Genomic DNA, 20,159 nt, shown 5'->3' on the forward strand with positions numbered 1-20,159 from the left:
ATCAGGTTTTCCACAGAATCTGCCAGGCAAGGGTTTAAGGCGCAATGAAAACAGAAATTGCTGGTGAAGCTCAGCAAACCTAGTTTTAAGAAACCACTTATATATCAGATGGCTACACTGCCCATGCATTTTACAGATGTTTGTCCACATGCTCCAGAGAGATTGAGGCGTAGTTGTTGAGATGTTGGGTCGGAGTCAATGTGTTTCTTTGGGAGTTGCTTTGTGCTCAAGCTTTCCTCCAGATTTTGTTGATGCTATAGAGGATATATTAATAATTAATCTAATCACAACTTACCAAATAATAAATGTGCACTGCTGTAGATTTACTAAGTATCCCTTAAAACAGTGTACCATGTTCCATTTAAATATAAGCGAGCCTCCTAAACAAAAGAGCTCTGTGTTTCTAATGGACAAGAAATGAGAACAATTGAGTTCCTAAATTAATAAATTGTTCTTTCTCTTTGCAGTGTTTATTATGGCATCTGGGCTTCTGATCTATCCTTTCGGACTGAACTCACCCCTTGTACAGAAATATTGTGGAAATTCCAGCATCTATCATGCAGCGGATTGTCAGATTGGATGGGGTTATATGCTAGCCATCGTTGGAGTCATGCTTGCAGTCTTCCTACCTTTCTTCTCCAAATATGCGCCAAAAGAATCCAGCTCACCGACTCCAATACCTGCAATCTTATAGTACATATTACTAAAAAGGGACTAATCTAGCTCTGCTAAAAAAAACCTGCTTTTAGACTTTCAGAAATGAACAGAAGAAACGAAAGCACTTCTTTAGGCTATAAAAAAGCGAAATAAGGTCAATTTGATTTAAGTGACCTAAAGTGCATTACACAAGAAGTCTTCCTGATTTCCTCAAAATACAGCCGCCAACATCGCAATTTATGCAAAATTCTACAAGGAAATCAGTTACAAAATACGTGCTGTGAATGGTATTGCTGTTACACAATTTGCAAACTTAACCTGAAGCAAATATCTATTAATTCAGGCAATTAGTACTATCAGCTGGATTGGCTGGAGTTTTGAGGAAACTGCAAGGTTGAGTAACAGTAAGATATGCGAGGGTTCAACTTGCTAAAGCATATTGGTTATTATGATCAAAGTAACAGGAATAGGCTCAGTAAAGATATCACGGTTACAGAATGGCAGCATTGTGTTTACTAATTCATAAGAAGGATGCTGAGGCATGACATTGTTCAGAGCATCCTTCAAACAACAAATTGTGAACAGATTGGAAAATGAAGAGCAATTCTGTGGTTATAGGGTTGCTTATTCCAAAATATTCTTCTGTTCAGTGTCTGCGAGCATCAGGATAAATTTTTAACTAGTGTACTAGACTGCCAGGAAACATATTTAGAAATGTACACTTTTTGAAGTTGAAATGACAAGTTTAATCAGCAGACATCCAGAATATGCTGGAGATTGCAGATAATTCCAGTTTTAAAAGCATAGCATAGCTTGCCAATTAACTGGAAATCTTGTCTTATTTTATAACATAAGATCAAAATTTCAGTAATGGACCTCACACTGAGATTTTTATTAAATGTTAGCTGATGGGCATAAAATAGAACAACCTGTGGACCAAGGATTGCATATACAAGTATTTCTAACCAATGTTAGAAGATCAAAACAGTGCTTATGTACTGAAAGGGCTGCACACTCCTAAAATCATTGAAAGCATTTCATGCAGTCCTCTCCACTAATATCTCTTATGATCAGCGTACTTAACTTTTAAATAGAGAACCTCAATATCAACCCTCCAACCTTCATATCAGTATGAAACACATCAGAACATGCACTACAACCACCAAGGAATAAATTCAGCATGAACGTCTTGATAAATACTCCATATGGCTTTATACCTCTGCAGTCAGTACTCAATATAGTGGTACTGTCTTAACATGCAATGAAACTCCTCCTTATTGACTCTTTACCACACATATGCCATCTACTGAGAATGTGTCCTTTCCACACAACTCCAACTGACATTAAATTCAACTTATTGGAGTCTAGGAATTGTTGCCAAATGAAATTAATCAGTGAAGTGATTGCTTTCCCCTGGACAGATGCCTCAGTCTATTACTAGTATATGACACTAAGATAAAGGCATAAAATCATTTTTTAAAGAAATTAAGTTGATTTTAAACATAGCTTTTTCAAACAAACAAATCCTTACTGTAAGCTTTAGATTTATCAAAATTCTTGGTGTTTCATTGACTTACAATTACTTGTAGAGAAGTTATTTGCTTTATTAACTTTCATTTAGAACAGTTATTACTTACTTAGATGGGGATGGCTTGGGGAACAGATTTGTAACACACTATAATCGATTTGCTGTACAATATTCAATTGTGTTGTAATTATATTCACTACAACATACTTTTGTTTTATTTTTAAGCTGAACGGTCTGAATGTTAATGCCACATACAACTGGCCTAATTCTGAAGCACCAAATTACCCATTACATTGGTATTGATCAAACACTGATTAAATTGTCATCTTAAATTTGGAACACACATCTTCCAACTCATAGTTTTTTTTATTGTATCTTTAAACTGATCTGCAAATGCCTTCAATGACACTTACATGAGGCATCAGGTTGAAAGGATCTTTATCACTAAATCATGAACATAAACATGTCTTATTTTCATTACTGCTAGCAATTTATACTATACCCCTATTTCCAAATGCTAACTGATTGCATTGGATTTTTCACACCTGCAAATTCTTTAGCCAGGCTCAAAGCTTATTACTTCAGGGCCCTCTTGTGATGCAGTGGTAGTATCCCTGCCATTGACCAGAAAGGCTTGGGTTCAAGTCCCATCTCCTCCAGAGACGTTTAATAACATCTCTGAACAAGTTGGTTCAAAAAAACAGGCTAATAAAAAACAAATTATATTAACAGCCTATATGGGATTCACCTTGCAGTAATTTCTCCACTCCTTTCACCAGATGGTTTCATAAATTTGCAAATAAAATATCTAAAGGCTGTTTGAGCCTATACTGAAGCAAATATAATCCTCTAAATTTTATGTTCTGAGTTGAGATTTAGATTAGAACAGATTAAAAGAATAATTAGAAGCTTCTTGCCTGATGGGACAATGTAGTCAAATATGAATATTAGCAAGGATAGCAAGCACAGGTGACATCATTTAAAGCTGAGAATGTGAAATTTGATTTCAGAGCTGTACCTATCCAACTACATTGTTATGACCAGATGAGGGAGGCCGGTCAGCTTTCCCTTTCTCAAACCCCTCTCATTCATTTTAACAAATATTTTTATTACATTCTAACACACGTACTTCAATTAAATAGTCATACATGTCAAAATTAAGATGTCAATTACAAGGTTTTCTTGAATGAAAGAAAGGGGAATTTTATCATCTCTTAATGCAACAAAACAATAATTTAAAACTGCAATATGCATGCAAACACAGGTGATACATTTAAAAATGAGACAAGAAGAATAAGGGCTAGCAATTTAAAGGTTTTTAGCGTCCTTTAGGTGTTACATTTTAACCTGAGACCATAGACGTTTAATTGTTGACTTATTTCTTCAGCAATGGCAAAATATATTGACATTTTTTGAGTTCTTAGCAAATGGTTGGTTCTTCAATTGGCTTTTTTGCAAAGTATTGTGTACAAGATTGAGAGAAATAGGAAGCAGAGAAAAATTTCCAGGCCTTACTCTTACAAAGTAAATTTTCCTTTCAAAGTATAATTTTCTTTCTGTCTGCTCTGCTCTATTCTGCAAAGCAGATATTGAAACACAGTTTGTTTGTATATCCCAAATCTGGCTCTATTGTCTTTCTAAGTTGGCTAAGTGACAGGTGAGTCTTTCATCTCCTGAAATGTGAAATTATGATGTAAACATGAATTAAAAAAAGAGATTTGAATTCCTTGACACTGACTCAGTTGCCAGGTTTCAATGATCAAAGATAAAGTGGTAATTTCAGTTTCGCTTATTCCACATTTGTCTCCTAGGCTTGCGTCAGTCTGTGGTCCAGTGATCACAGCAGCCATTTAAGGTCCGTATCATTCCCTTTTTAAAAAAAACATTTTCAAGCCTATGAAATCAGATGATGGCTATCAAAATATGATAGTCTACATGTACCACAGTTGCAACAACATATATTTAAACTCCAAAACAAATTCTTCTAGCACTTAATCAATTGACATCAGTTATAAATATTTTCTAAGGGGACCTGCAAAAATGTGCGACTAAAATTCCATAGTCCATCTATTTAGATATTACATCTGCTCATGATACACAGCAGTCTTAATGTCCCCTACACATTAACAAAATTTAATGCAACTTTTGATCAATGGAAAAAATTATTTGATCAGAATAGGCTTTGAAAGGAGTGACAATACCTAACAATGGTATCTGATTTTTCTCTTCTTATAAATTTTACTCCATTATATTACCACCGAAACAGGCAAAACAAATTCTGAAATAAAGCAGTCAAGTCTTAATATCTTAATGTTTTAATTACTTAAAATTAAATGACTAATTATATCACTCAGCAACATGGAATTCTCAATGCTCCAAGAGGAAGATTTCCACTTTGTACAATAAAATTGCCACCAAGCTCTTCATAAATGAATTTGCATAACATAAATAAAAAATCTTCTCCCCCATTTCTAGAATAAGTAGATTCATTGGCTTGGTCTGCACTTAGATATCAGTATAATCTAGCACTAGACTGGCTTGTTATTTTTTAACAATGTACACATTCTCCTCTTCTTTTTAACATTTTCCCTGCCCAATTCTGCCTAATTATTTAGTAAAACTTCAGGGCAGAAACCCCTAGATGCTGATCTCGCCATCAACAACTTCATGTTTCAATGTATTGGAAGCAATGATGAAGCATTAGTTCTTTATTCTCTACCCCAAGTTTACTCTCATCTGAGGTGACATGTTTAGCTTTACACAAGAAGTTAATCAAGTTACATATACAATTATCAGATCAGTGTTTAGACCAGCCTGGATTCATGGCCATAACCACGGGGAGTGCTTACTTAAACTGCTATGTTGTTTAATGAAACTCTTTTTAAATTTGACGCAAGAGTCCAAAGGTTTTTCGCAGCTGAATTTACTTTAAGTGAATGGAATGCAAAATGGAACAGCTTTCTTACTGCCAATCTCTTCCATTTAATGTGCATAACGGAATTACAAACCTCATGTAACAGTTACATTATTGTATCGGAAACGGTCTGTACATAACACTGGGGAGTGTTAGCTCAGGTGGCTGAATGGCTGGATTGGTCTGCAAAGTGACACCAACAGGGGGCAGGTTCAATTCCTGTACCAGCTGCGGTTGCTATGAAAATCCCAGCTTCTCAATATTGCCCCTCACCTGAGTTGTGGAGACCCTCAGGTGAAAATTAACCACCAGGCATCTCTCTCTATAATGAGAGAGCAACCTATTGATCTTCTAGGACAATGGTGACTCTACTTTTCATACTTAATATAGATGAAATTACTGCAAACTGATTCTACCCCTTTGTCTTACACATTGTTCTGACCAAACCAATTTGTGCCTTTTATTATCTAATAGCAAGAAACATCAATAAACAAGATAACCAGGTTTTCCACTTAACAGTGCGGACAAAGGATGGTTTTCTACATGGTGTACAAAAAGTGTGTGTTCTATATTTGGAATTCTGTTTTAATTTTTTTTTTGTCCTTTTTGTGTAAACCGATTTCTAAATGTTTGGTGTAAAAGTGGCTGTCTGTTTTTCCACAGAAATTTCTGCAGGTAACTGCTAGAGTGGTGGTCAAAAACCAGTGTTTGTACCACAAACTGTTTTTAGGCCATGGTGAACAGTAGGAAGTATTAAAAACACAGCCACACTGATAACTGCCTTAATTTCCAATGAGATTGCAAATTTTATGAATTAACCAGACTGACTGCTGAAATAAACCAATTTGACCAATGATCAAAGTTATTTGGTGGCTGTTTTAACGTCTTACTGATCCGTTATTTAGTGACAATAAGCCAGGTATAGATCTAATTCCACCCTTGAAAATTAACTTGAGATGATGTCGTGCAAATAGTACATACGTGTGAAATTCCTTTCCCATTATTTCACCAGAAGTGTAACTACATTTAAAAGTAAACAATTTAATGTCACTCTTAAAGCTGATGACAAAGGAATTTTATATGAATTAATAAATATTGCACATCGATTTTCTTCATTTTCATATCAAAGCCCAAGGAACTTGCTAATTCTGAGGACAACTGGGGAAGGTGGCCGACAGTTCAATTAAATCAAGAACAACAGTTATCACTATATGCTCATGTGCAAAACAGCTTCATATATGGAGTAACAAGGCCCAAGTATTTAGCTTAGGCTAGTGGAAATAGTGGTGGTTTCTAGGTTATCTCAGATAATAATTTAAAACTGCTTAATGAGTATAGCTAGTTAAATGTCAACTGCCTATCAAACTATTTCAAATCTTTTAAACTATTAAATATTATGGGAGAAAAACATGTTTGTTGAAGCTTATCATCTTGCGCTCATCAGGGCATTTCACAATTGGATTGGCATTCTTGTGAAATGTCCTGAGTGTAAGATGAAAAGTTTCAACAAAGTGTCTCTTTTGTAATACCCAATCTCTATACGACCAAACAACAAACTTTATTAATTGTGCTACAATAGAGTATAGGATTAGTATATTAGACAGCATATATTCTGATCATTTACTTCTTTATAATTTTACTGAAGATGACATAATCTTTTAGCTGTTTTGAACGCTTCACTTTTCATGAGGTTTTCACAAATTACTTGCTGTTGTCAGTTGAGAGGGTCATGAATCCCTGCCAATTCTGATCAGAAAATAGGCCATCAGATACTAGAAGTATGCAAGGTAATACAACAAGTATGAATCTGAGTGTAAAGAAAGACGAATGATGAAGAAAGACAATAGAATCTTGAAATCTACAGCCTAGATTTTTTTTACAAAGTTAGAAGATGTAACCCCAGAGCATTATTTCAAATTAGGATAAACTGGTAAAAAATTAAGGAATAAGATTAAAGCTGTGAGAATTAAATCAAAGAGTTATCAGAAGCAACTTTTTTTTCAACATGATGATTCATGTTTAGAATAATTACCAGGCAAAATAACAGAGGATTGTCAAATGTCATTGGATGCCAAGATGCTCGTTTGCTATTGGGACATTTCCTCAGATGCATAAGACTTAATTCTTGGAGTTTTCTCATGTTCTCAATGGAATTCTGATGGCTGGTATAAAATGCTATAATATTCTGGACATGATCCATTACTTTTAACATTACTTTCCAATATTTTTAATGGTAATAACATTAAAGATTGCCATCAAAAAAATAAATACTCAAATGATTCATGGAGGAGCACACTGCCCAACGTAACTTGTTCAATTTATTTCATTGCATATTTTTGCATTTATTTTTATATGTAATTAAAGAATGAAGTGTCTGAACTGTCACTTTAAATCAAATCTATCAGGCAGTATTCACACTCACTTAGAATATTAATGAGGGTTTCCTTTAATGTGGCGTTATTCAGCTTAGTCGTCTGAAGTGAAATTTATGCATAGCATTGTTAATAGAATTTGAGATAGGTAAGCAGTTGGGGCTGCTGCATCTGTTTGATTGCAGATAAAGCATTCTGAGCTATAAAATAGTGGCAATATAATTTCATGTGACTAGTTGCACATAAAATTTGGAAGGCAATACACCATTGGTCCTCCTCTGCATGACATCTTTCCAACAGTGCTGCAGAGTAGAGGCAGATGCCATCAAAATGTTTAGCTTTACACAAGCTAAGGAGGTCATCAGGCAATATTGAACCATTGAGAAAAAAATCATCTGGAATTTAATCAGCAAGCCAGCTGTTGGGACCCAAGCCACTAAAATAGGCTTGGGGAAAGGCTGAATAGGCTCAATTTGTTTTCATCAGAGCAGAGAAGACTCAGGGGAACAATTTACTGCAGATCCTGGAATCTGTACTGAAAGCAATAAATGCTGGAGATCACTGTGGGTCAAACAGCATCCGTGGAGAGAGAGCAAGCCAACGTTTCGAAACTAGATGACTCTTCATCAGAGCTGAAACGAAACGTGGAGGGATTCAGCACTTATGCTATCAACGAAGATGTATACAGTGAACCCAAATTCCTGCTGTAGCGAAGAGGGGCTTGGGCAGGATGGATATGAAACAGCTGCTCCCTTTAGTTGAAGGGTCAATTACAAGAGGGCATCGTTTTAAGGTGAAGGGCAAGAGAATTAGAGAGCAATTGACAAAAAATTCTTAGAGGTTGGTCAGAATCTGGAATGCACTGCCTGAGAGTGTAGCAGAGGCAAGAAGGCACACAACCTTTAAAAATATGCAGATAAGCACTGCTATGACATACAAGGCTATGGACCAAGTTTGAAAAGAGGGACTGGTGCAGATTGTTTGGCAGAGTCTCAGGCCAAAGGGCTTCATCCTATTGCGTGGCTGTATGAGTCTAAAGGGCCCAGAATGATTATTTAGCAACAGCAGCCAATTAACAGGCTGCCACCAAGACTGGCATCCAATTAACAAATGCAGTCTGCCTCTTTGTGCTGTTGGCCCAAACAGAGGACCAGCAAATCAGCCAGTCACTGATGGGCGTGGCCATTACTGAGGCTACAGGGAGGAGAGATTGTCTCCATGCTGAGGGAACCTCAAGGGGTGGGTAAGAAATGTTCTTACTGCGTTGGGGTCATACAGACAAGCCCTGGGGATGGGAGGAATGACTCCTCCTCCAGGGGTGACCATTGAAGTCTGTGGACCCTTCTGTATGTCATCAAATGGCCAGAAAGGAATTACTTCCACTTCACCTTCCCCGCTCTACCCACCAATAGAAATGTAAAGTATATCTATTTCAACATTTGATGAGGATAGAATTGAGCTCAGTTGTAATTCATGAAATCGTAGAATGGTTACATTACAAAAGAAGACCATCCTACACATTGTGCTTACACTAGCTCACTGCTAGGGCAATTTCATTGGTTCTCAATCCCAGCCCTGCACCACTTCTTCCTTTTAAGTGCTTAACCTATTCCTTTTTTTAAAACCATGAGTGAATCTGCCTTAACCATTCTCTAAACAGAACTTTTCAGACTGCAGTCACTCACTGTGTAAAAGGATTTTCCCTCATATAATTATTGTTTCTTTTGCTAATCACCTATAATCATGTCTTCAGGTTCTTGAGCCTTCTTCCAATCTAAACAGTTTCTCTGTACTCTTGGATGAAACTGCTCACAAATTTGAAATTGCCATTCCACAGCTCAATAGACTGAGAATACTCACTGTGAAAATGAACTGAGGAAAAAGTGCCTTAGAGAAGGAGACTGATGCCTGTAGGATGACAAAGGGAAAAAAGATGAATATTGGAGGGGCAAAACTTTTGAGCTCAGTTTTCAGACAATAATGTGAAGTCAGTGTTGCATCTTATTCTTACTTGAAATAAATGGTACATTGTGTTCACCTGGATAAAGTTCAACACATTAGCAACAACAAGTCTTCATTTCAAAACAGTCACATTCTTGTTTTGGCTGTAATTTAATATTGTGTTTCAGTTTATAAAAATAAAACAGAAAATCATAAATGGGGCTTGATTTTCAAATTGGTGTCTGAACCCAATGCTTGGATAATTTTCATGTGCCAATCCTGAGCCATGTAAATGCCACACATTGCTTCAAATGTTAATGCCCTAACTGTGCAGGGGAACAAGTCCTGCACTCAGTTAATGGGCCAAGGGATAGTGAGCAAGCCTATTTGTCCACAGCCGACAAAGGTAGATGAGAGCCATTACAGGGTCAACAGCTGATTTGCACAAGAGAGAAGGTAGACGCTCAGGGAGCCAAATGCATCATGATCTGAAAATTGGCCAGATGGCCAGGCAAACAATACAGTAGCCAATCCCTCAGCAAAACCCCTTGTGGCAATTTTTTCTTCGAGTTTTAAAATAAAACTTTGCTACTTCCCATATTGAATTTGACAGCTATGCACAAATCATTTGGAAAGCTTATTCTAAAATTACTATCTGACCTTCCGCTGGCCCCTTAAGGAGTTTAATAAGCCATTCATTGGATTTCAGCAAGTTTCCAACTCCCTAGCCCACTCCCAAACCTCCCTCTGAAAATGCCAGAGGCATCAGAATTCACCCGTACCCTTTGGGAACAAAGTTTTCAATGTGTGCCGCAAATCTGCTCACCCACTCTTACAAGTAAAAAATTCACACTATGATATCCAAACAACTATCTGAAAAGTTTCTGCTTCATTTCATTGATAATTGCAACACAGAATGTTCCTTTATTTCCTGCCCTGATATAATTCTGGACAAACAAATTGTAAAAGATTAATGATAAGAAGGTATGGAGCTGGATGAACACAGCAGGCCAAGCAGCATCTTAGGATGCTGCTTGGCCTGCTGTGTTCATCCAGCTCCACACTTTGTTATGCTGCTTGGCCTGCTGTGTTCATCCAGCTCCACACCTTGTTCTCTCAGATTCTCTAGCATCTGCAGTTCCTATTATCTCTGTAAAAGATTTATTTCAATCCTAAAATGAAAACTGCGTAAATAATCTATTTACTTGTAATCTATTTACAATACTTACCACCAGCATTCCAACAACAGAACAAGAAAATGCCTCTTCACGCAGTCAGTGTAGTTTACACCTAATACCATCTCCCACAGTTTAAATTAGCATAAAATGTTAACCAAATAAACCTTGTGTGAAACATAACTGCCTTGAAATACAACATTACAAATATAACAAAACAACGCATGTAGATGCACAGAAGTCATTATTACAAAGTATAATAGGCTATAAGACATAGGTTTATTAAAATATGTTTTTGTACCTCAACCCACAAGCTTTCTCTAGTCATTAAACCTTAGAGGGACTAAGTTGCATCTCTAATCAGAAGCCTGCATTAAATTCAAGGGATGTAGGTAACAAACTTATCTAATCTAAAACATTTTACAGGAGACTAATTTATGCTATTCACTTACCTACAGAGGTCCAGTCATTGGATCAGCCCCAGCATGATAATGAGACCAGTGTAAAGTTGCAATTAATTATCCTGTAATCTATCCATGCAAAGGGCAAACAAGCTAAGTGCTTCAAAGTATGATTTCTGTACTTGCAAACACTTCCAAAACTTTCACATACAGACACTGGTAATCCACTCTATTATGTACCACTTTCTGATGTTGTGAACTCGATTTTGTACAGTGATTTTGTTGTAAATAAATAAGCAAGTCAATTGTTAGGTTTTATTGACCATTCTAAATGTAGAATTTTTATGTTGATGAGTACACAATGAATTTTAAAGTACTTGACCATTTCTGTTTATGTGTTTTAAGTTGACGTCTACGCCTTTCATGATGTTAGCACATTTACGTACCTTACTTGTTACTGAATAAAATTGTGAATGACAAACCCAAAAAGTATTCACTTGTCTTATTAGATGTCAAAAATATAATTTATAGATGTTTAAGTCCATGCCAATTACGTGCAACAACAGGGAATCTCAACTGTGAATGTTATAGGTTTGTTGGTATGTAAATGTAGACACTATCATTGGGTCATTTTATGTTTACTTCAACCGTTATGCTAATTGATTGGTAAGCTGCAAAAAGACAGTGCGTGCAAGAACTTTCTGAACAGTATGAGAATTTCCTTGACAACTGATTGATAGCTTATATTTGTTAAGTAAATGGGCATTTGTGAAGCCCATTTAAACTGTATTGTGTCTAAGACATTTTCCTTTAAAATTGTTGCCCTATACGATACAGCTGATTCTTACTTCCCTCTTTAGTGAATGAGCAAGACTGTAGTAAGATGAGCCCTAATGCAGAATTAGACAGCTAAAGCAAGTCCACCATTAAGGCATCAGTGGTGGATAACAAATGTGACCACATCACACATTAAATTTTAAAATGTTCAGGAGAACTTGCCTCTTAACATGCATTACATCTTGTAATGCAATAAGGTTGACAAATATAAAAATACAGTGAAAAGAAAAAATGATTTCAAATTCCATTTACAGAAAATCTGGGCTACTATTTGACACTAACCCATGCACAGAAGTTTCTCCGCCTTGTTTTGACGCAAATAGTGGCGAGTGAGGTGATTGAATTGGGCAAGATTGAAAAAATCAGATTCTTAGCATTGAGCAAAACTCAATTTTCCCCTCAAGCTTTAAATGCCAAGGTCAGAATCTCACTCTTGAGCAACATTTCCTCAGAGCAGAGCAGTTGCTCCAAGGGTGTACCTACACTGATTGTTGTGCTGATACCATTCTCAGCATTGACTTTCAGTTTCAGAAGGTGCTGTTGCACATGGACTTTGGAGGTCTGTGCAGAAGAAAAATAAGAGGGACTATAGCTTTCAAGTGGAAACTAGTTTAATTCGATATGTTTGCATCTCATAATGTCCCAACTTGCCATATTAACATTTCACATTCAATTCTCCTCCATTGAGAAACTTGCTGGCACAAAAGCCTGAGGTGCACAGCAGGTTCCTGGTGATTTGTCTCTTCAGAATCTATTGCAGAACATGAATAACTGTGCTGGCCATCTACATGCAACAACTTCTTCTGCACTACTTCTCCTCTATTGTCTCTAAACCCCCTCGATCTTTCACCCACACAACTCAGTATTGGCGAAGCACCAGTCTCACCACATCATCATGTTTGCTCCTGGGTTAACACAGCCACCAATACAGAGCATAATCCCTCTATTTTGGAGATGAGGGCCATTTAGGATATGCAATTTTTTGTTAGGCCACTTTGTGATTAAGGTCAGCTAGGCATCTCATGGATCTAGCAGGGCGGCTGACATGAAGACAAGCACCATATGGGTCTTAGTTTGATTGCATTCACTGACTTAGATTCTCATTAGGAGGCACCTGGGGGGTCTGTAGATTGCATTGCTTTTTTAATGCACAAGATCTTGAGCACTGAGTTACAGAGTATCAACCTCTACAGATTAGCCTGCTTTTTAGTGTGGAGGGACAGCCAAGCAGTTTCCATTGTCTATTCTACTTTTAGAACCGGATTTGAGGATAAAAAGTTCCTATCAATTTAAATTTATTCATTTACTAGTTTGCAACTGTTCGTCAGCTTCATCAGTGAGATAGGCTGTCTAGTCGCACAATCACATCAGATAAAATGGCTCAAAAATGGGAACAAATGTAAGAGTAATATATGTTTGCCAAAAAATCTTTTAATTACAATATATTAAAATATATTTAGTACACAGTAAATGGGGCTTATTTATTATACAATACCAGTGATCCACTGACAATGGTATCAAAGAAAATATTGAAGGTGCATCTCCGCAGAAATTAACCACCAGGTCACAGCTCCCACTGCCAGGTAACTATAAATAAATATTCACTTAAAATTATGTAACTAAAGCTGTATTACAAAAACCTATAATCACATCTCAGCAGCCAGGAGCTTGAACTTTTTTTCTATTCATTTGTGGGATGTGGGCGTTGCTAGCTTGCCAGCATTTCTTGCCCATCCCTAGGTGCCCTTGAGAAGGTGGCAGTGAGCTGCCATCTTAAACCACTTCAGTCCTCCTGCTGTGGGTTGACCCACAATGTTATTAGGGAGAGAATTCCAGGATTTTGACCCAGCAAGTGAAGGAACGGCGATATATTTCCAAGTCAGGACGGTGAGTAACTTGGAGGGGAACTTGGAGGTGGTGGTGTTCCGATATGTCTGATGCCCTTGTCCTTCAAATGGAAGTAGTCGTGGGTTTGGAAGGTACATTTAATCTATATTATAAACCAGATTTATCATTCAATATTTTGTCTCTTTTAGTTGTCTCATTTATATTTCAGAGCAAGTCAAAGGCCCAAGAATCACCAAAAAATATTTATTCTTGTGCTTACCATTCCTACATGCCTACAGAATTTTTTTCTGAAGCAAGTTAGCAAGAAGTGAATCTAACAGCATGTTTTTTCTGTGGTTCAAAATAGGCAAGAGTACATACTATAATCAATCAGCCCATACTTGCAAAACACAAAATATCTCTTATGTGATGTGATTCTATGATTGAGTCGCACTTGTTGAACATTCTTGAATGGGCCAATAGCTACACTAACTAATTGAAGATAATCAGTCAAGTTCTTAATTTGATTCAATTAAACAAAGTTATACATCTAATAAAACACCCTTAAAAATTAACTAGAAACAATAGGAATGTTGATTTGGTGAGAAGCTCACTTCATAACAGCAGGATGTGTATACCTCCAAACCAGTTTTGGGTCACATTTACTCCTAAGGGGATTTAGTTAATCCAGATGTTCATATATTGTGGCTTGTGGTATTTATTGTACGAAAGAGAAAAAAGGATTTTATGCCACTGAGGAAAAAGTATTCAACTGAAAACCTGGCTTTCTCAAGAAGTCAAGATAATAAAATGAGGCTGGATGAACACAGCAGGCCAAGCAGCATCTCAGGAGCACAAAAGCTGACGTTTCGGGCCTAGACCCTTCATGAAGGGTCTAGGCCCGAAACGTCAGCTTTTGTGCTCCTGAGATGCTGCTTGGCCTGCTGTGTTCATCCAGCCTCACATTTTATTATCTTGGAATCTCCAGCATCTGCAGTTCCCATTATCTCTGATACTTTCTCAAGAAGTCTGCAGTTTATCATTTTTCAGTGCTTAACTCATTCATTTTGGCTAAATCTAATTTCTTTTCCAGTTTGGTTCCACGTTTACTGTTAACTGCAACTGATCCTGGAGTGAACATAGTCCCCAGAGTTCCAGTTCCCTCCCACTATCTCACACAGTCCCCATTCTCCACCCCACCTTTGTGAAAAACATGCTGCCTCTAGCATGGTTTCCTCTCTTACTTAGACAAAATCTGATGTTCATCACATAAAAATAGTCACATGTCATATATCTTGATATAAAGTGCAGAGTTCTGGAAACCACCAGGATAACCTCCTTTCCTAACTTCAATGATGTTTCATCCAGGATTGCATAAAAGACATGTTTAATATCACTTTTCTTCCCTCCATCTGTCTGTTTTCTAACTTAATGTCATAGAGTCATACAACACATACTCTTCGGTCCAACGCGTTCATGCCAACCAAGTTTCCCAAACTAAATTAGTCCCACTTACCTTCATTTAGCCTATATCCCTCTACACCTTTCCAATTCAGTTGTCTATCCAAACGTCTTTTATATGTTATAATTGTACTTGTATCTACCACTTCCTCTGGCGGTTCCTTCCACATACATACCTCCCTCTGTGTGAAAAGTTGTCCCTCAGTGCCCTTGTAAATCTTTCTCCTCTCACCTTTAAAATTATGTCCCCTGGCTTTGAACTCCCCCGTTCTAGGGAAAAGACATTTGCTATTCACCTTATCTATGCTACTCATGATTTTATATACCTCTATAAGGTCATCCTTCAACATCCTACACTCCAATGAGAAAGGTCCTAACCTATCCAGCCTCTTCTTACAATTCAAATTCTCCATTCTCGGCAACATTCTGGAAAATTGTTTCTGAACTCTGTCCAATTTATAATTTCCATCCTAAAGCAATGTGACCAGAACTGTGTCAGAGATAATGGGAACTGCAGATGCTGGAAGCTTGGCCTGCTGTGTTCATCCAGCTTCACACTTTATTATCTTGATCAGAACTGCACACAGTTTTCCAAAATGTGCCACCATTTGTTATTGCTGCACATTCTCTGCACTATTACATTATGTCACTTTTTAATATGACCCAGTAGATTTAGAAAGCTGGTGGAATTTAGCTCCACTCTGACTTCTATTTCCTCCTTGGTATTCATCTGAGACATCCAAATGTATTAGCGAGCTCATGTTCATATCGCAGCAGCTGCTTTTCATTCTTGCCCAAGAGAGTTTAGATTAAAATATCAGTCAGTCAATCTGATGCACAGTTAATAAAACACCTAATAATATAAATCCTGTATTTACAATTTAAAAGTATTACATGTGCAACACATAGTAACAACATAACAAAAGCAGCAGCAAAAAGCAGCCTTTAATGAATAATAATTTACTGATTTAAAATGTATTGGACGTGACACAATATGCAAAATTTGTTATTGATTTTTTAATGGGATAATATAAATTCAACATAACATTTTCTTATAATCAAATGCTGATTATTTCTCGAAAACACTGCAATAATGATGTCACAATCATTAATCATTGGTTTGTGAACATCATAACACATTAGATAAGGCATTCAGCCTTATGACAGCCAATGTTTGCAATAAGGTTAGCTAGGAGCAAATTTTAAAACCCTTGCATAAAATTGAAATAATATATTTCATTTGGGCAGTAATAAAATCTCAAAGTGTGGTGCTCTTTAGTTTATTGCCCTATCTAAACTTCTTCAGTCGGGTGCCAATTTTCAATCTATCAGAGAAAACATCCCCCTAACTTTTATTCTAAGCATGCACCAGAGTAAATACTGCAAAGCAGAACTTTAAAGAACTGATACTAAACAAGAAAAAATGTACTTGGAAAAGTAACAGGTTTATGCATGTTCACAACAGGCATCACAAGTTAGCATTCTGAATCTTATATTTTTAAAGGAACCTGCAATGGGACCATTTTACCTCAACATGTATTTCAAAAATGATCAAAGCAACACAGCATTGCACATACATAAATTCAATATTAAAACAAAAAAATCTAAAGGTTTGCTCAAAATTTGTTGATTCGAAAAACACATTTATCACATCTATAGTTCTAACTTTAGAATTAAAGAGTGAAATAGTTATAAAATTTATATTTTAAACTGCAATTTTACAATGCCCTTTTTTCAGCCTCCTACATAACAAAATTAAATGACAAATTTTTGATATGGGTTAATAAGTATTCAGAGTTCATTTACTGCCCTAGCAAACTGCGTCATCTCAGTATCTGCTACACTGACAAATTCTGCAAAAGTATTTTGTTCTACAACTGAGGCAGGTCTAACAGACACACATTTAAAAAGGTTTCTTCTTTGGTCATAGGTCCCCATGCATCTGTGTGCTTGTCCTCTGATCAGCCTTGGAAGGTCACGATCCTAAAATAGCAAATACAAGGCTTGACATATCACCCAGCGTATTAGTATTCAGTCGGGGGAAAAAAATCAAAATGCCTAGTATGCTACAAATCTTACCAGCGTTCAATGTTAATATAATAGCTACAGTGAACCAAATACAAAATGGAAACTACTGCCAAGCACTATAATTTATTCATTAGAACCTAAACCAAGGTTAAATAAAATTTAGAAAGGCTCAGTTGGCAGATCACAGCTACAGAATTAAACAACCATGAACATACAGGTTTTGACAGTAATATAAAATCTATTTTGGAATTGAACAGTATTATTGCCAAGGCAGTGCAGTCTTAAATTGTTCGTAAACAAAGTAAAGATACATACAAGCACTTACTAACACAGTATCAAATTGGGAAAATCGCCAGAGTAGCCCAACTTGTCTCAGTAAAAAATATAATTTTTACTCTTGTGAGTAGAAAAGACTTGAGCCAGACAACATTGGAAGGTGAAAATAAGAAGCTTTGGTGGATGACTGAGAGCCAAGGGAGGCTGGGTAGAAGACCTTCCCTGGTTCTCTGGAGCTACACCATATTGACTGCTAATTTTATTAGTCAACCTACCAGCAATAAATCTGCAAGTACGATGGAGTTACTCTGTGGGGAGACTGTATTTGATGCTATTGCATTTACATTGTGCTAAATATTAAAGTGACATCTGAAACTAAGATGTGGCATGCAGTATATAGGGCAATAGCTGCCTGGTCAAAATTATGAAACCACAATACCTGTGACCTTTCTAACTTACAGAGGTGATGCTTAGGCTGATTGCATTTTAGGTGATAAAGTATGTGTTATTTATTTCAAAAATATAAAATTTTTGCCAGCTAATGCCTTTTGCCTTGTGCAAAATTGAGTCGTGTGGTTTCTAGGAAATTAATGCTTTCCTGTGTATTGTGGCTTTAAGTTTAACAGCATTGATAACTATTGAGAAAATCTATGAATTCATCTCTCTTCACGTCCACTCTACATGCCAATACAAATACAGAAGACAATGTTACTACCTGACTGATAAAGGTCGTTAGTGAGATGGAAAAAACAGGCCCTGACAATCAAACAGTGCCCCTTAAGAGGAGATCTCAAAAATGGTATGCCCTGCAGGGTAGTGGAGCAAATAGGTCACATGATTATGAAAAAGAGTCTTCAAAGATGTTTTATTGTTTCTAACTGAAGTGAAACCAAGCCATTGGTTATTTGTGATTTTGCCTTTTTCTTCCATATTTTGAGAGGACTTGAATATAAAAGCAGGGATATACTACTGAGGCTTTATAAGGCTCTGATCAGGCCACATTTGGTGTACTGTGTGCAGTTTTGGGCCCCAAATCTCAGGAAGGATGTACTGTGCCTGGAGCAGGTTCAGAGGAGTTTCACAAGGAAGATCCCAGGAATAGAAAGCTTAACCTACGAGGTACGTTTGAGGACTCTGGGACTATACTCATTGGAGTTTAGAATGAGGGGGGGATCTAATTGAAACTTACAGATTACTGAATGGCCTAGACTGAGTGGATGTTGGGAAGATGCTTCCATTGGTAGGAGAGACTAGGACCCGAGGGCACAGCCTTAGAGTAAAGGGAAGACATTTTAGAATGGAGATAAGGAGAAACCTTTTCAGCCAGAGTGTAGTGAATCTATGGAATTCACTGCCACATAAGGCTGTGTAGGCCAGATCATTGAGTAATTTAAGAATGAGATAGATTCGTTCTTGATAATCAAGGGGATCAAGGGTTACGGGGAGAAAGCAGGAGAATGGGGTTGAGGAACTTATCAGCCATGACTGAATGGCAGGGATAGACTCGATGGGCCAAATGGCCTAATTTATGCTCCTATGTCTCATGGTCCTACTATTGGGCGAATGGCAAAAAGATAATGGTTGTATGAATGAGTGAAGAGATTGTGCAACTTATCTGATTGCTGTTATTTCAATTTACACAAGAACATGACATAAAGCATGTAAGAACTGGAAACAACAGTAGGCAATTCAGCCCCTCAACCATGCTCCACCATTCAATATGATAATGGTTAATCTCATCTTGACCTCAATTCCACTTTCCTGCCTGTTGCTCGGGACCCTCCAATGTGCTCCTAATTAAAAATACATTTACTTCCTCTTAAATTTATTCAATGTTCTGGCATCCAATGCACTCTAGGGTAGTAAATTTCACAGATTCACAACCCTTTGAAAGAAGTAATTTCTCATTTGTTTTAAATCTGCTTCCCCTCATCCTAAAATTTGTAGACTTCCATAGAACTGCTGATAATACAAGTATAGAGTACCTGAAATCTGGCTACTTGTAAACCAGCAGTGTTTGAAAACTGGATACTTTCATAATGTTTCATAAATTAATTTTAATTGAGCAAAACTCTTAAAAATTGTCTGGAAAATTTGGTTAGGCACTGCATTGGTGCAGTGTGGCTCCAGACAAGTAGCCAACTTTGTCATTTAGTGCTCTGTTCCATGCTGTACTCCAAGGTGACTTTTGCTACTACCTGACTGGTTTCAACTAAACAGCCCATGGTCTGAACTACCTGACCCAAATTCAGAAATATGCCAAAGCTGGAATGGCATCATCAAAGGCAGAAGTACTGTATCTATAGAAGATTGTTTACATATAAAGTAACAACAGAATTGACAAGAATGTCAATATGTGGAGTTTCTTCTCAGTCAGAGATCACAACTGCATTGTAATAAGCGACACATTAAACTGAATGGGAAATATTAGCATGATTATTTACAATGCTAAACGTTGACAGAAAAATACAACCAAAATAATAATAAATTAAAGTAAGATTTGTGGACAGGAAGTTGAAGAACAGCACAGCATAGAGGCAGCATGGTTGTTCAGTGGTTAACAATGCTGTCTCACAGCACTAGGGACCCAGGTTCAATTCCACCCTTGGGGGACTGAATATGCAAAGTTTGCACACTGTACTGTTTACTGCATGGGTTTCCCCCAGGTGCTCCAGTTTCCTCCCATAGTCCAAACATGTGCAATTTCAGTGGCTTGGCCATGTTAAATTGCCCCTAAGTGTC

At 37.1% G+C, this 20,159-nt stretch overlaps 2 protein-coding genes across 5 annotated transcripts in view; one reads left to right on the forward strand and one right to left on the reverse strand.

Annotated features, from left to right (window-relative positions):
- Positions 1-10,392, forward strand: part of LOC125464427 (LHFPL tetraspan subfamily member 7 protein) — a 302,276-nt gene extending 291,884 nt beyond the window's left edge. Inside the window, exon 3 of the mRNA XM_059655293.1 lies at positions 468-10,392. Coding sequence (XP_059511276.1) covers positions 468-694 — 227 coding nt within the window. The 3' untranslated portion in view covers positions 695-10,392. The remainder of the gene's footprint in view (positions 1-467) is intronic.
- Positions 10,393-13,303: 2,911 nt separating this feature from the next.
- LOC125464546 (spermatogenesis-associated protein 22) overlaps positions 13,304-20,159 on the reverse strand; it is a 59,811-nt gene continuing 52,955 nt past the window's right edge. For 2 of the 4 annotated variants that reach the window (XM_048557042.1, XM_048557043.2), the window contains one exon: positions 16,142-17,096. In XM_048557042.1, coding sequence (XP_048412999.1) covers positions 16,905-17,096 — 192 coding nt within the window. In that variant the 3' untranslated portion in view covers positions 16,142-16,904. Of the gene's footprint in view, positions 13,816-16,141; positions 17,097-20,159 lie in introns of those variants that run through there. The other 2 variants (XM_059655292.1, XR_007250039.1) reach the window with 2 other exon arrangements.

This window comes from Stegostoma tigrinum, chromosome 27 (genome assembly GCF_030684315.1).
Source record: "Stegostoma tigrinum isolate sSteTig4 chromosome 27, sSteTig4.hap1, whole genome shotgun sequence".
Classification (NCBI taxonomy): Eukaryota; Metazoa; Chordata; class Chondrichthyes; order Orectolobiformes; family Stegostomatidae; genus Stegostoma; species Stegostoma tigrinum.